This window comes from Aquarana catesbeiana, linkage group LG02, assembly GCF_042186555.1.
Source record: "Aquarana catesbeiana isolate 2022-GZ linkage group LG02, ASM4218655v1, whole genome shotgun sequence".
NCBI classification, from domain to species: Eukaryota; Metazoa; Chordata; class Amphibia; order Anura; family Ranidae; genus Aquarana; species Aquarana catesbeiana.
In genome coordinates, this window is record NC_133325.1 from 51,644,897 (window position 1) to 51,662,003 (window position 17,107).

General features: G+C 43.7%; 1 protein-coding gene across 1 annotated transcript in view; it reads right to left on the reverse strand.

The window, feature by feature from the left end:
• EMSY (EMSY transcriptional repressor, BRCA2 interacting) overlaps positions 1-17,107 on the reverse strand; it is a 52,422-nt gene that overhangs the window by 6,121 nt on the left and 29,194 nt on the right. The window contains 3 exon segments of the mRNA XM_073612870.1: positions 1,352-1,538; positions 3,672-3,845; positions 14,507-14,643. Coding sequence (XP_073468971.1) covers positions 1,352-1,538; positions 3,672-3,845; positions 14,507-14,643 — 498 coding nt within the window.

Below are 17,107 nucleotides of genomic sequence, written 5' to 3' on the forward strand. Positions count from 1 at the left end.
CCTAGACAGTCCCACCCCCCCCTTCAGTTAGGACACAGAGAGGGAACACAGTAAACCCCTTGATCGCCCCCTAGTGTTAACCCCTTCCCTGCCAGTGACATTTTTACAGTAATCAGTGTATTTTTATAGCACTGATCTCTGTATTAATGCCAGTGGTCCAAAAAATGTGTCAAAAGTGTCCAATGTGTCCGCCATAATGTCGCAGTCCTGATAAAAATTGCAGATCACCGATATTACTAGTAAAAATAAAATAATAAAAATGCTATAAATCTATCCCCTATTTTGTAGACGCTATAACTTTTGCGCAAACCAATCAATATACGCTTATTGTGATTTTTATTACCAAAAATATGTAGACGAATAGATATCAGCCTAAACTGAGAAAAAAATTGCTTTTATTAATTAAAAAAAAAAAAAATGGGGATATTTATTATACCAAAAAGTACAAAATATTGTGTTTTTTTCAAAATTGTCGCTCTTTTTTTGTTTATAGCGCAAAAAATAAAAACCGCAGAGATGATCAAATACCACCAAAAGAAAGCTCCATTTGTAGGAAAAAAAAAGGATGTCAATTTTGTTTGGGTGCAGTGTCGCACGACCGCATACTTGTCAGTTAAATCAACGCAGTGGCGAACAGCAAAAAATGGCCTGGTCACTCAGCAGTCAAATCTTCCGAGGCTGAAGCAGTTAAACAGCGCTAAAGCACTGCTAAAACAAGCGGCGCTTAAGCGCTAACACGGCCACTGCCCCAGTGTGAAAGGGGTCTTATCATAACCAGTTCTCTTTATGTATACATGTAGATGTGTGCTTATGTACACTATATACACCAATCAGCCATAACATTATGACCACTGACAGGTAAAGTGAATAACACTGGTTATATCGTTCTAATGGCATGTGAATGTGGGTGGGATAAATTAGGCAGCAAGTGAACATGTGGTCTCTGAAGTTGTGTTCAAAGCAAAAACAAAAAAAAACGGTGTACTAGTATACGGTGTAATGGTATACGCTATATATTTGTTTTTTATTATTTGCGATTTTTTTCCCATGAAAGTGGAGTTACCCTTTAAAGGATCTGCTACTAACAGCTTGATACCAGATAACACAGCGTACCTTCAGAGGTCTAGTGGATTCCATGCCTCAACGGGTCAGGGCTGCTTTAGTGACAAAAGGGGGACCTACTCAATATTAGGTAGGTGGTCATGTTATGGCTGATCTGTATAGGTTTATACATATTCAGCAGCTCTTGGAACACCAGAAACACACATGAATAGCACTTCCTATACTGTATGATATATACTACTTCTAAATAAAAGACCTAGGCCTAAATGCAATGTGTATTCTGGGTCACCTTGGGAGCTCTGGGAGGACTCCGTAGAGGAGGAGCTGCTCTCCGTGTCTTCTTTCACCTCCTGGATGGTGGCACTTGTAGTCTCCACCACCCGCGAAGCCTGCTGAAGTGTTTCTGTCACCAGCTGTCTGGTTTGTTCGCTCATGACTGTGGCCTGAAACGTCACCGGCTTTGGCTTTATAAGGACCTGAAACAAGAAAAACACTAGTAGCATAGGATTCATTTCTAACAGTACTACCCAAATGTCACAATCCTCATGGAGGGGTCTACGGTAGATAGATATTGTGCTTAATTGTCAGATTAACCACCCCATAACCAGAGGACATTGATTCCCAGGCAGAATTTTGCAGTAGCATTTTGTTATCTCACCAACTTGCACACTGAAATAAGTTTTTATTTTGGAGGATAATGTATAAAAAGGCCAGTCATCACAGCACATGCAGTCCAGTGTGTTTTTTTTTTTCCCCGCATCAAAATTGCATGGAAAGTAGGTTATGTGGTTTCCACTGGCATAGTTCACAGCAGTGCGGTCAGTTCCAGAAAAAAAAAAAAGTAGAACGTGCTGCATTTTTCCTGCACTGGAACGCAGTAAAATGCATCGGAATGCATCAAAAACGCACCGGATCCATGTACAGTCTGAAAAAACAAAACAAAAAAAACCCCACAAGACAGGAAAAAAAGCATCCGGAAACATATTAAAATGTTCATGCTAGAACGAATCTGGAATGAGTTTTTGTGGTGTGAACCAGCCCTAGGAATATATAATTGGTATACCGTATTGCATGTATGGGTTGGTTCACATCACAAAAAACGCACTCCAGATCCATTCAGGATACGTTTCTGCATGCGCATTTTTGACATGCTCCAGTGCATTTATCGATGCGTTCCAGATGCTTTTTTCTTCTTTTTTTTTTTTTCACTGTACTGGGCTCTGGTGCATTTTGATGCGTTCCAGTACAGACCAGTGCAGGAAAAATGCAGTACGTTCTACTTCTGGAACTGACCATGCTGGTGTGAACTATGCCACTGGAAACCATAGAACCTACTTACCATGCGTTGCTGATGCAGAAAAGAGAAAAAAAAAAAAAAAGAAGAGAGCAATGAATTGCATGTGGGGTGAACTGTATAATATATATATTATATATATATATATATATATATATATATATATATATATATATATATATATATATATATATATATATATATATATATATATAGATAGATAGATAGATAGATAGATAGATAGATCTATCTATCTATCTAAATATATCTATCTATCTATCTATCTATCTATCTATCTATCTATCTATCTATATATATCTAAATATATCTATATAAATAAAAGAATCTCTATCTCTCTATATAAATACATTAAAAAAATATATATAAATAAAATATATATATTCTATTTTACACATACATATATATTTTTTCTCTTCTATTTAATGAAATGTATTTTTTTTTTTCTTTTTACAGTTGTATAGTAATAAACACACGGACACAAAATGCATCGGTCCAGGTCTCCCGTGGCCCGACACACCCCATCAACAACGCTCATGTTCCTTAAGCAACATTCATATGGAGTGCTGTTCACGGGGCATGCAAGACCGCTGGATATCCAGAACAGCTTACTGCAGTTAAACACCAATGCATAGTATAAAAAAAAAAAAAAAAAAAAAAAAAAAAAAAAAAGCAAATACTTTGCTTTTATGCAAGTAAAACAGGAGGCTTCAAACTATGTTTTAAAGGCAGATCACTTATTATGATAGATCTGCCAAACCAACCGACGAAAAAGGCAATTTTTTCTTTTAAATGCAGTGCATCACAACACACATAGCATGTAGTTGGTGGTGCGCTTCAGAGCTGGTATGTTGCTTGCTTGCTCTTATTCTAAATGGAGTGTCACTCTAAACAAGTGTGCAAGACACCTGAAAGGGTCCATAGGAAACAAATAACACGTGTGATGCGGTAACAAGTGATGATGCCATTTATCCTGAATGGCACCCGACACACTAGGGGCGCCGCACAATGTGCGCCGACGCACTCATATGCTTCAGTGCTACATGCACCTTTTTTTGGTGTATTTTTATGCGTTAGGCAATCCAGTCAAATGAATGGGCTGCTATGCCACAACACAGAGCACTAGTGTGAACAGGCCCTAATACTTACCTTCTACTTTGCTCCCCCACCCCTCCTTTTGACTGCTGGAAATGAAGAGGGTTAGGCTTGGCGTAAGCGCCAGTTCCCAAGCAATATTCCATGAAGCTGAAGTAAGGTGGATATCCCCAAGGTGAGAAAAAAAGCAATATCTACGTACCTGGGTCTTCCCCTGCTGGCCATACACTATCTTGGTGGGAATAATCTTGGTAGCCGGTTGGACAGTTGAACCGATACCCTTAGGTTGTGTGACAATCATCTTGGTGATTGGGCGGGTGGCTGTAATGATAGCTGGCTTTGCTCCCGCAGGTACGGTTTGCAGAGCTTTATCACCCTAAGAAAAAGAAAAATATAAAAATTTAGCAGAAACATTTTACTTATGTAAGCTGAATTCTCACATCCACAAAAGGAAGCTTTGCTGGTCCCTACTTTCAGACCATCTATAAAAAGCAAAATATTCCAAGTATGCAGATCATTTGTATATATGCCCAACAAATACAGTTTCCTGGGAGATATGACAAAGTGGATGGATGCATCAAAGTTCAAGGAGGAAAACTGACTTTAAAAGCACAAAAGGGAGATACACATATATGCGGCCGGACAGAAAAAAGACCACGTCCTTGAAATATGTGTGCTGTCGGCGGGAAGGGGTTAAGAAAGATTTAAGAGGAAAAAGGTATAAGTTTGTTACAATGGACAAAAATATTTGGATAAGTGAAAAAAAATGTATATGCACAAATACAAATGGTTAAAAAAAAAAAAAATAATAAAATAAAAATTAAAAAAAAAAAAGTAAAGTTGTCAGGGCTGTCAACAGGACAGAAATAAAAAAGGGAAAACTTTGATTACAATGATTTCCTTCACTTCCTTGTGTGTCTACAGGACAAGTAGTGAAGGGAAGAAGGTTTAGGGGAACTATGCTTTCCCCATTAACTGCTTCTGGACTGCCCCATGTAAATAACTGCGACAGGGCAGCCCTCAAGCAGGAAATCACGTACCTGTACGCAATTTCGTGCACGGGGTCTGGGGGGGGCACGCACCCATGCCACCGGTGACCCGCTCCAGCTGTGATTGGACACAGCAGGAGCCAATCAGCGGGTCCGGCAGAGGCAATGCCCCCCACCAGGACCCGCCGATAGTTCTCAGGAGAGGCAGAATGGCAGTCTAAACAAGACAGAAGGGAAGATGGAGACCTTGTGTGCTAAGCAGAAACACAGATCAAAGTAAAAGCACATCCCCCACAGTTATAAGACACCCCCTAGGGACACATTTAACACTTTGATCACCCCTGATGTTAACCCGCCGATCGTTCTCAGGAGAGGCAGAAAGGCAGTCTGCCTATCTAAACAAGACAGACCGCTGTTCTGCCAGAGGGGAAGATGGGGATCTTGTGTTTCTGCTAAGCAGAAACAGAGATCAAAGTCAAAGCACATCCCCCACAGTTAGAGGACACCCCCTAGGGACACATTTAACCCTTTGATCGCCCCTGATGTTATCCCCTTCCTTGCCAGTGTCATTTGTACAGTAACAGTGCTTTTTTTTTTTTTAGCACTGATCAGTGTATTTGCGTCACTGGTCCCCAGAAAGTGTCAAAACTGTCAGTTAAGTTTCCGATTTTTCCGCCACAATGTCGTAGTCCCACTAAAAAAATATCGCTGATCGCCGCCATTACTAGTAAAAAATAAACAAATAGAAATTCCATAAAAGTATGCCATTCGTTTGTAGACGCTGTGACTTTTGCACAAACCAATATACACTTATTGGGATTTTTTTTTTACCAAAAATATGTAGCAGAATACATATCGGCCTAATTTGATGAAGAAATTTGTTTTTTTACTTGGGCACGTTTTATAGCATAAAGTAAAAAATATTGTTTGTTTTTTTTCAAAATTGTCTGTCTTTTTCTGTTTATGGCACAAAAAATAAAAAATGCAGAGGTGATCAAATACCACCAAAAGAAAGCTCTATTTGTGGAAAAAAAAGACATCAATTTTATTTGGGTACAACGTTGCGCGACTGCGCAATTGTCCGTTAAAGTAACAGTGCCGTATCGCAAAAAAGGGCCTGGTCATGAAGGGGGGAGGGGGCAAACCTTCCAGGGCTGAAGTGGTTAAAACTAGGTCCTTTTTCTACCTGCAAAGTTCCATAAATAGCTGTTGACGCTGCCAGTGAAGCCCACCTAATATAGCTTCCTGTGATGGGGTGGCAATGGTGCTGCACTGCTCCAGAATCCAGAGCAGAGTTTCCCCTCTCATGAAGGCTGGGCCTGCTTACACTACAGCAGGATGAGAAGATATTGCAGGGGGCTGTCAGCATTTTTACTGCCGATTCACAGACCTGTAGCTTGTCAATCAGCACCTGGCCACACCTACTTCTCCCCACTGCTCTCTGGATTACAGAACTGCCTCTGTTACTGAAACCCTCCCACTGTGAGCTGCTGTGTCTGGGAGGGGGAGCGTGCGAGACACAAAAGAAAAAAAGATTTGGCTCAATCAGGGGAAGTAAACAAGTTTTTTTGTTTACTTTATGTGTGCACATCCCATAGTAACTAGATTTGGTACTTGGAGAGCATTATGACCTCCACTGTGCCAAATCCATAGTGACAAGAACAAAAGGTGTATAGGAAAAAAACCTACTACTATTTGGTACTTTAATGGCACTGGCATGAGACAAAACACTTGTATATAAATGACAAAATCTTTATTTTCAATTCATAAAAACCATTTGTGCATATACACATATTTAAAACGGTCACCAGTGCGCCAACTATGGGCCTGGTACAGAATATACCCTGGACAGACCAAAGCAGAATCACATACACAATGACCTATACAGAATAGGTAATGGTGTGGAGGTCCAAATCCACAGGTCGGTCAACCAGTTTCGCCTGTGTAGCTTCCTCAGGACCGTAATGTGCGAGTTATCAAACTATAGAAAATAAATAGAAAAACATTGCTACAAGCCACCTAAAGATACAAACATATCCTAAAAGTACAGGGTAAATAGATAATGTGCTTACATCCAAAATGGCAGGATATCAACATGCACAACCAGTCTTTTGGGCTAACATAGGGGTCTAGGACCTCCACTAAATCCCACAATTATGCATGTTGACATGCTTTGGTCCATCTGGGGTATATTCTGTACCAGGCCCATAGTTAGAGCACTGGTGACCATTTTAAATAATGTGTAAATGCACAAATGTTTTTATGAATTGTAAATAAAGATTTTGTCTTTTATATACACAAGTGTTTTGTCTCATGCCAGTGCCATTAACCACCTCAGCCCCGGAAGGATTTTCCCCCTTTATGACAAGGAAATTTTTTGCAATACGGCACTGTGTCGCTTTAACTGACAATTACGCAGTCATACGACGCTGTACCGAAACAAAATTGACGTCCTTTTTCACCCACAAATGAAGCTTTCTTTTGGTGGCATTTGCTCATCTCTGCAGTTTTTAATTTTTGCACTATAAACAAAAAAAAACAAAAAAGCAACAATTTTGAAAAAATAAAAATAAACTACCGTATATACTCGAGTATAAGCTGACCCGAATACAAGCTGAGGCACCTAATCTTACCACAAAAAACTGGGAAAACTTATTGACTCGAGTATAAGCCTAGGGTGAGAAATGCGCAGCTACTGTAAGTGGAACAGAGGGTCAACAATGCCCATTTGCAGCCATAGGCCCCCCGAACTTCAAACTCGGTAGTTAAGGGTTCCTAGATGCCCCCTATCTGCAGCCAAAATTTGAGGTCTCTGGACCCAAAGGGTCCCGAAATGACATTGCTGCAGATGGACACAGTTGACCAAATTTGGGGCCCCGTATCTCGGGTCCACTTAGTGCTAGGAACCCCAAATTTGGTGTGCAAACCCAGTGGAACTAGCACTACAACATATCTGGGGTTCCTAGCACCAAGTGGCCCCTAGATACAGGGCCTCAAAGTCAGTTCAGAAAATGTCAAGCACTTTTCTGCAGCAGAGAATGAACCCCAGCTTTGGATATGTTGTAGTGCTAGTACAACTGGGTTTGCACACCAAATTTGGGGTTCCTAGTCCTAAGTGGCCACGAGATACGGGGCCCCAAATTCAGTTCAGAAAATGTCATTCTCTGCTGCAGAAAAGTGCTTGACTCGAGTATAAGCCGAGGGGGGCATTTTCAGCATAAAAAAGAATGTGCTGAAAAACTCGGCTAATGCTCGAGTATATACAGTATATTTTTTACTTTTTGCTATAATAAATATCCCCCAAAAATGTTTTTTTTTCAATTTCTTCATGAGTTTAGGCCAATATGTATTCTACATATTTTTGGTAAAAAAAAAAAAAAAAAATCCCAATAAGCGTATATTGATTGGTTTGCGCAAAAGTTATAGCGTCTACAAAAATAGGATTTTTTAAAACAGCTTACCTGTAAAATCCTTTTCTTTCGAAGGACATCACGGGACACAGAGCCACAGTAATTACTGATGGGTTATATAGGTATCACTGGTGATTGGACACTGGCACACCCTATCAGGAAGTTCAACCCCCTATATAATCCCTCCCCCTTGCAGGGATACCTCAGTTTTGTAGCCAAGCAATATAGTGTATTAGAAGAGGGGCGGGACCTCTGTGTCCCGTGATGTCCTTCGAAAGAAAAGGATTTTACAGGTAAGCTGTTTTAAAAAATCCTATTTTCTTTCTCGAACATCACGGGACACAGAGCCACAGTAATTACTGATGGGATGTCCCAGAGCAATGCTACCTGAGGGGGGGGAACCACGACCAAGTAGGGTGCAATCAGACCTGAGGACCCTGTACCGCTGCCTGCAGCACACTACGCCCAAAGGCGATATCCTCATGCCTTCTCACATCCACCTGATAGAATCTGGTGAATGTATGGACTGAAGACCAGGTTGCGGCCTTGCAGATTTGAGCCATAGAGGCCCGGTGATGCACTGCCCAAGAAGCACCAATAGCCCTTGTGGAATGTGCCCTGATCTGAAACGGAGGAATCTTCTGTTTCAGACCGTAAGCTTGAATGATCAATTGTCGAATCCATTTAGAAATGGTAGCTTTTGACGCTGCCTGTCCTCTATTGGGACCCTCTGGCAGCACAAACAAAACATCCGTCTTGCGGATCTGAGTAGTTGCCCCTAGATAGGCCTTAACTGCTCTTACTACATCCAACGAATGTAGAGATCTCTCTTCCGGAGAACAGGGATCTGGAAAAAAGGAAGGTAGAACAATGTCTTGGTTTAAATGAAAATCAGAAACCACCTTCGGTAAAAAACTAGGATGAGGGCATAGTACCACTCTATCCTTGTGTATAATCAAATAAGGCTCCTTACAGGAAAGAGCTGCTAATTCTGATACTCTTCTAGCAGAAGAGATGGCCACCAGAAAAATTAATTTCCTTGTCAACAAGACCAAAGGAATCTGACATATTGGTTCAAAAGGCTGTTTCTGTAACACAGCCAGGACCAAATTCAAGTCCCAGGGGTTTAGGGGCGCTTTAACCGGAGGATTAAGACGCATCACCCCCTGCATAAAGTTTCGGACCAAAGAATGCGAAGCAAGTGGCCGCTGAAATAATACTGATAAAGCAGAGACCTGGCCCTTGATGGTACTCAAGGCCAGCTTCATCTCTAATCCCATCTGTAGAAAATCAAGGATTCTACCTATGACATATTTCCTGGGATGCCAACCTCTGGATTCACACCAGGTTATATAAGCCTTCCAGACTCTATGATAAATCATCCTGGAAGCTGGCTTCCTTGCATTAATCAAGGTAGATATGACAGGACCTGAGAACCCACGACTCTTCAGAACGTGGGTCTCAATAGCCAAACCGTCAAATTTAGCGTTTGTAAGGCAGGATGGAACACTGGACCTTGAGATAACAGGTCTGGGCGTACCGGTAGGGTCCACGGGGAACCCACCGTCATCCTTACTATTTCTGCATACCAAGTCCTTCTGGGCCAAGCGGGGGCCACCAGAAGTACCGACTTCCTTTCCTGCCTGATCCTGCGAAGGAGTCGTGGTAGTAGCAGAATAGGCGGGAATGCGTAAATCAGTGAGAACCGATGCCACGGAATCACCAACGCATCCGTCCCGCATGCAAGAGGATCTTTTGTCCTTGCCACAAATCTGTCTATCTTTTTGTTGAATCGGGATGCAAAGAGATCTACATCTGGAACCCCCCATCTTTGGCATATGGCCCAAAAGACGTCAGGATGCAGAGACCATTCCTCTGGAAGTAACTGCTGGCGACTTAGATAGTCCGCCTGCCAATTCTCTATTCCCGGGATGAAAACTGCCGATATGCATGGCACATGCTTCTCTGCCCAGACTAAGATCTGGTTCACCTCTTTTTGAGTAACTCGGCTCCGGGTGCCTCCCTGATGATTGACATAAGCCACTGCTGTGGCATTGTCGGACTGGATCCTGACCGGACAACCCTGTAGCCTGATAGTCCAGGCCTTTAGAGCTAGATGTATCGCCCGGATCTCCAGAATGTTGATGGGTAAGGTCCTCTCTGTCTTGGACCATACCCCTTGGACCGCAGCCTGTTCCAGAACTGCTCCCCAACCTGACAGACTGGCATCTGTTGTTACCACCGTCCAGGTAACCGGTAGAAAGGATTTCCCCTTCTGCAGGTTTTCGGGTATGAGCCACCAATTAAGGCTCTGACGCACCGCATGCGACAGGTGCATCGGAAAGTCTAATGCCTGAACCTTCTTGTTCCAGGTCGACAGAATACTGTGTTGCAGCATTCTTGAGTGAAACTGAGCATAGGGAACTGCTTCGAATGAAGACACCATCTTCCCTATTAGCCTCATACAAAGGCGGACTGAGGGACCCTTCTTGGTCCTTACTGTCAGAATCAGCTCTCTCAAAGCAGTGATCTTTGCCTGAGGTAGAAATATTTTCTCCTGGCTTGTATCTATAATCAGACCTAAATACTCCAGTCTTCTTACTGGTTTTAGGAAAGACTTTTCTAAGTTGAGGATCCAACCTAGGTGTTCTAGATACCTGACCGTGGTCCTCAAGTTTCCATTCAAAGAGGCTACCGACCGGTCTATCAAGAGCAGGTCGTCTAGGTATGCTATGACAGCTATACCCTGAGCCCTTAATCTGGCCAAGATCTTTGTGAACACTCGAGGTGCAGTGGCTATCCCGAAAGACAGAGCCACAACCTGGAAATAGCGCCCTCCTACCTCGAAGCGCAGAAACTTCTGATGAGCAGGAAAAATGGGCACATGCAGATATGCATCTCTGATGTCTATTGATACCAGAAATTCTCCTCCCTGCAGGGTGGGAACTACTGTTCGAATTGATTCCATGCGGAAGGATTGAATCCTTAGGAATCGGTTCAGATCCCTTAAGTCCAAAATGGGCCTGACATCCCCATTTGGCTTTTGGACCGTAAAAAGGTTGGAATAGAAGCCCAATCCCTGGTCCTTTGCGGGAACTATCATAATGACCTCCTGCGACAAAAGTCGCTCTAACGCTAGAAGGAGCGACTGCTTCTTCTCTGGGTCTCTGGGAACATTTGATCTGAGGAACCGAGGAGAAGGGAATTCCTGAAACTCCAGCTTGTACCCTAAGGTTACCGTGGAGATTACCCATCTGTCCTGGAAGTCCTCGTGCCAGAGCTCTGAGAACTGTCGCAGTCTTCCCCCCACTCGAGTGAGCAGGGGCGCCCCCTCATGCAGAGGTTTTAGTGTTGCCTAGTAGGCTTCTTTCCCCAGGACTTCTTTTGTCCCTGGGGTTGACTCTTGTCTCTGGACCCCAATGGAGGCGGCCGTCGAGACTGCCTGGAGGCTGAAGCCCCCGGCGCTGGGGAAAGAGTCCGTTTGAAAGAGGGACGCTTACTCTTCTTCTTGACAGGTAAGAGAGTGCTTTTCCCACAAGAGATTCTCTTGATATAGTTATCCAAGTCCTCTCCAAACAACCTTGCACCATGAAATGGAAACCCAGCCAGTAGCTTCTTACATGGTGCTTCGGCTGACCAATTTTTCAACCATAGGATTCTACGTATATGCACCAACCCCAGTGAAAGACGGGAGGTTTGCACGATAGAATCTCTAATGGCGTCAACCACAAAGCATAAGGCCGCTGGAAGGTTAGCAAACCCCTGGGCCTGCTGTTCAGGTAATACTTTGATGACCTGCTTAACATGGTCTCTTAAGTATTGACAGACTCCAATCGCTGCTACTGCAGGTTGGGCCACTGATCCTGCTAAGGAGAAAACATCCAATAGGGATTCCATCCTTTTATCTACAGGATCCCTGAGCATCTGAGCATTGTCTACAGGACAAGTCAGGCTATTATTTACGGAGGAAATGGCGGCATCAATAGCCGGTATTCCCCACATTTTAATAAACTTTTCTTCCATCAGATAAAGTGTTGAAAACTTTCTCGGCGGAAAAAAACGTTTGTCTGGGTGATCCCACTCAGAATAAATAAGCTTTTCAAGTAAAGTATGAACAGGAAAAGCATGTGCTGCTTGGAAAGGTTTCAGTGACCCCAAAGCAGAAGAGGATTCTTTAGCAGTTTCAGGTATGGGCAACTTAAATGTGGATCGGACCAATCCAGTGAGGATCTGCACTAAGACTTTCTCCTCTTGGGAAGTCGCAGAGGGTCCCTCTCCACCTGATTCCCCCGAAGAGGAATCATCCATCCCATCCCGATCCTCTGAAAGGGATTCATCTCCTTTATCCCAGAGCTCCTCTGTCTGAGGGTCTTGGGGAACAGAGGAAGGCCTAGTGCGTTTTCTTCCACTGAGTGAAGACGTAATCACGGCCATTAATCTTTCCTTTACACCATTAATGGTTGAGGAAAAAACCTCTTGTGTAATATATACAGGGGCTGAAGTGCCAGAAGCAGGTGTAGCCCCTGACCCCGATGGCTCTCCCTGGCTAGCCGTCCCTGGCCCATCTTTAGGGGGGGAGGATGCTGCCGACAGGGGGCCCTCAGAACCTGAACGAGATCCCCTAGTGTCTCTGGTTCCTGGGGTGCTTGAACCTCTTCTACCCATAGTGCAAAGCAACAAGGTGTGAGGTATACAAATGAACACTGCCCGCTGAGCGATGTAGTCTGGCTAAAAGCCTTGCTACCCAATGCTCAGTCTGGTGTTACTTCAGTAAATGCTGCCTAGGAGAATGCCTGTGTCCCACCTTACATGCGACCGTCAGCTCTGTGTCTCTCAGAAGGCTGAGTGCACCTGTACAGAGTGCCTCTAATAGCCTGCAGCTGGCCTGAGTGGGAGTCTAAACACTCTGTGCTGACATCCCGCCCCCTCCTCTACCGCCCCCCCCCCCCCCTCGAGTTTTGAAAAAAAACGAGCGCTTCCCGCACTGCCGACTCTCCTGTCTTGCTTCTGGAGAAAAGGCTGGGGATGGGGGGGGAGAAGGAGGGAGACTGGTAACAAGATTTGCCTGAACGGCTATCTTCAGAGATGGTGGCCATTAGGCCACAGAGCCCGGGTGGTATAACCACTTTCTAGACCCCTGTGGCCCCTCTCTAGCCTGGGGGGAACATTCAAACATGAGAAATCCCCCCTTTCCACCTTACCTGCTTGCAGCCTGCTTTGAGATGCTGGGAATAATCAGCACTTAACACCTGAGACAGTCAGTCAGCATGTGTAGGTTTGTGCTCTTGGCAGCCCCCGGTGGTCACAATAGGCATAGCATGCATTTACCTTAAAGGAGAAAAGCCACTAGAACTCAAAAATTCTGTGGAATCTCCTCTTACCTTATCCAGCCGCAGGGTGCTGTTTACACAGACCCAATCTTCACCTCTCACGGTGGGCTCCGTTTGAAAAAACCGTCAGAGACTGGGGCCCCCATCAGTAGGGGGATCCAACAGTTCTGGGACCGTAAAGCACCTCGCCAGAAATTAGGAAGTTTAAAGCCATTTTCTGATCTGCGGGGTCCAGCTCTCTAAAAAGAGAAGCATTACGGGTAAAACCTCGTTTCTTCGGACACGAGGCCCGGGTACCATTCAATTCGGCCATGAAAAGACACTTTGAATGGATCCGGTTCGCCTGGCTTGCCCCACTATAGGATCTTAGGATATTCCCTTTGGAGCGCAGCACAGGACATCTTTACACGTCCATCACCTAAGACACTGGCGTAAAAACTGAGGTATCCCTGCAAGGGGGAGGGATTATATAGGGGGTTGAACTTCCTGATAGGGTGTGCCAGTGTCCAATCACCAGTGATACCTATATAACCCATCAGTATTTACTGTGGCTCTGTGTCCCGTGATGTTCGAGAAAGAAATAGAGGATAGATTTATGGCTTTTTATTTTACTAGTAATGGCAGTGATCTTTTATCGGGACAGCGACATTGCGGCGGACAGATCGGACACGTTTTTGGGACCATTGACATTTATACAGCGATCAGTGCTATAAAAATGCACTGGTTATTGTATAAATGTCACTGGCGGGGAAGGGGTTAACACTAGGGGGCGATCAAGGGGTTTAATGTGTTCCCTAGTTAGTGTTTCTTCCTGTGGGGGGGGATGGGACTGACTGGGGGAGGAGACATATCTCTGTTCGCAATTACTGCAAACAGCAGATCTGTCTCTACTCCCCTGTCAGAACAAGGATTTGTGTGTTTACACACACACACACACACACAAATCCCCGTTCTGGCTCTCGTGCCCACGATTGCAGGTGGCCGGTGCCGATCGCGCCCGCCGGCCACGCACATCAGGTCCCCCGGCGGCACACGCCTGCTATGGCTTTTAAAGGAGCTGCTGTACATATACGGCGATTTGTGCAGGAGAGCCATCCTGCCGTCGTATATGTACAGGAGCTGGTTGGCAAGTGGTTAAAGCCCAGCCTTGTAATAGGATTTTCCTAGGATGTACCTTTTGGATTTGATACTGGTGTACGTTTTCATACAGGACATTTTAATCGCACTTCAATTACACTTGGGGTGGAGGGGGGGGGGGTTTGAAGTGTGAAATAGGGATATCAGGTAGTACAAATGTGGTGTACTTACACTGGCGTTTAGCAAAGTTGTCACAACATTCTTCCCAGGAATACCCTGTATGGTCGTCCCTTTCCCAGTGGTTTTCTGCACCACAATGACATTTGGTTTAGAAGTCATGGGGATGGTGGTTATTTTTGTCGTCGTACCTTGACCAGAAAAGAAAGAATTAATTAAAATAAAAAAAAATCTGTCCAAGAAACGTGCCTGGCCATACATGGATATATATTTTTGATATTTTTACATCAGGTACATCATTCCAACAGTAACAGTATTTTTTGAAAAAGTTAAAGGGGTTTGTAAAGTCAGAAGGTTTATTATCTTAATGCATTCTATACATTAAGATAAAAAGCCTGTGTGTAGCAGCCCCCCTAATACTTACCCGAGCCCCATCTCTGTCCAGCGATGTCCACGAATGCCTCGGCCCTTCCGAGACTCTCTTTCCTGATCGGCTGAGACACAGCAGCAGTGCCATTGGTTCTCGCTGCTGTCAAAGGCAGTCAGCCAGCCAATCAGGAGAGAGAGGGGGCGGGGCCTGAATGGACACAGGGAGCTATTACTCAGCTCGGGTGCCCCATAGCAAGCTGCTTGCTGTGGAGGCACTAAATAGAAGGGAGGGGACAGGAGCACAGAAGAGGAGGATCGGGGCTGCTCTGTGCAAAATCCACTGCAACAGAGGAGGTAAGTATGACATTTTTTTTTTTTCTATAAAAATAACAAACAAGAGACTTTACAATCACTTTAAGTGATATTAAAGGCTCCTGTTTTTTTTTTTTCTTTGAAATAACAAACATGTCATACTCACCTGCTCTGTGCACAGAGCAGCCCTGAACCTAATCTTCTCTGGTCCCCCATCGGCGCTCCTGGCCCCTCCCTCCTGCCCCCAGAGCAAGCAGCTGACTATGAGGGCTCCAAAGCAGACTCTCTCCCGACCCGCTGATCTACGTGTGTCCATTCACGTACAGAGCCACTGCTCAGCCCTCCCCCCTCTCTCTCTCCTCATTGGCTTACTGGCTCGTTGACCTCATTGGCTTGACAGCAGTGGGAGCCAATGACTCCAGCTGCTGCCTCAGCCAAAGAGGAGTGAGAGTCCCCAAAAAGCTGAGGCCTTCGTTCACACTGCTGGATTAAGATGGGCATCAAGTAAGTATTTGGGGGGGGGGGGGGGCACAGTGAAGGTTTTTTACATTCATGTATAGAATGAGCCTTTAGAACCACTTAAGGTCAAATTTATGTATTGAATTACCAAGGAAGTAAAGCAAACCAAACAATTCTAATGATCTAATTTTCTTTTATTTCTGTTACTTATTTTAATGCAATTTTAAAGTGTATTTAAACTCAAAAACAGAAATGTATTGCATTTTTTTAAATTATACCATGGAAAGCATTTTTTGCTTGTTTGTTTAATAAGTTCCAAAAAGACCTGTTGATCTTGCCAAAAATCATGTGAGTTGATAACTCCCTGTGCTCCGTGTGTTCTGCAAGCTTAACAATGACACTGTTTTCAGATATAGCTGGGGACTACACAACCACATTCCTCTATATTATGCAGAAAAGGGGGGGGGGGGGGTTATGCTGACCTTCATACAATATGGGCAAATGAGTTTTGTCAGGCTTGGGCAAGAAGTGTGCTACTGCCAGAATCATCAAATAAAAAAAAAAAAAAACTTGGAAAAATGCAGTCACATCTAAAGGCAAGCATAATCCATTTTTGTGTTTATACACTCTTTAAGACGCACAGCAACAAAAAACAAAAAAGAAAGAAAAAAATGAAAAAAAAAATTGTTTATATATTATTTATATAAATATATCTCTATCTACACACACATATACAAATAATATCTCTACTATCTATATAGCTCTAGCGAGAGATATTACATTTATATATATACACACACACAAAATATATATATATATATATATATATATATATATATATATATATATATATATATATATATATATATATATATACACACACACACATACATATACACACACATATACATACATACATATATATATTAGAGGTCGACCGATATGGGTTTTTCTCTGGCCGATGCCGATATTTAGAAATCGCGGTGGCCGATATATGATGCCGATTTTTTTGGGCCGATATATTAGGCCGATTTTTTTTCTTTTTTTTTTTTTTTTTTTTTTCCCTTTCATCTCATAAAATCTAACAGTTAGACCCCTTTCACACTGGGGTGTTTTTCAGGCGCTTTTGGGCTAAAAAGAGCGCATGTAAAGTGCCTGTAAAACGGCTCCCCTGCAGTCTCAGTGTGATATCCCGAGTGCTTTCACACTGAGGCAATGCGCTGGCAGGATGTTAAAAAAAAGTCCTGCAAGCAGCATCTTTGGAGCGGTGTATACCGCTCCTCCACCACTCCTGCCCATTGAAATGAATGTGCACCGCTGCCGAATCGCCTGCAAAGCGTTTCGGCAGCAGCGATTCATGGGCGCATTTAACCCCTTCCTCGGCCGCTAGTTGGGTTATAAGCGCCCCGCTAGCAGCCGAATAGCGCCGCTAAAATGACGGTAAAGCGCCGCTAAAACTAACAGCATTTTACCGTCAACGCATGCCCGCTCCAGTGTGAAAGCAACCTTAAGTAA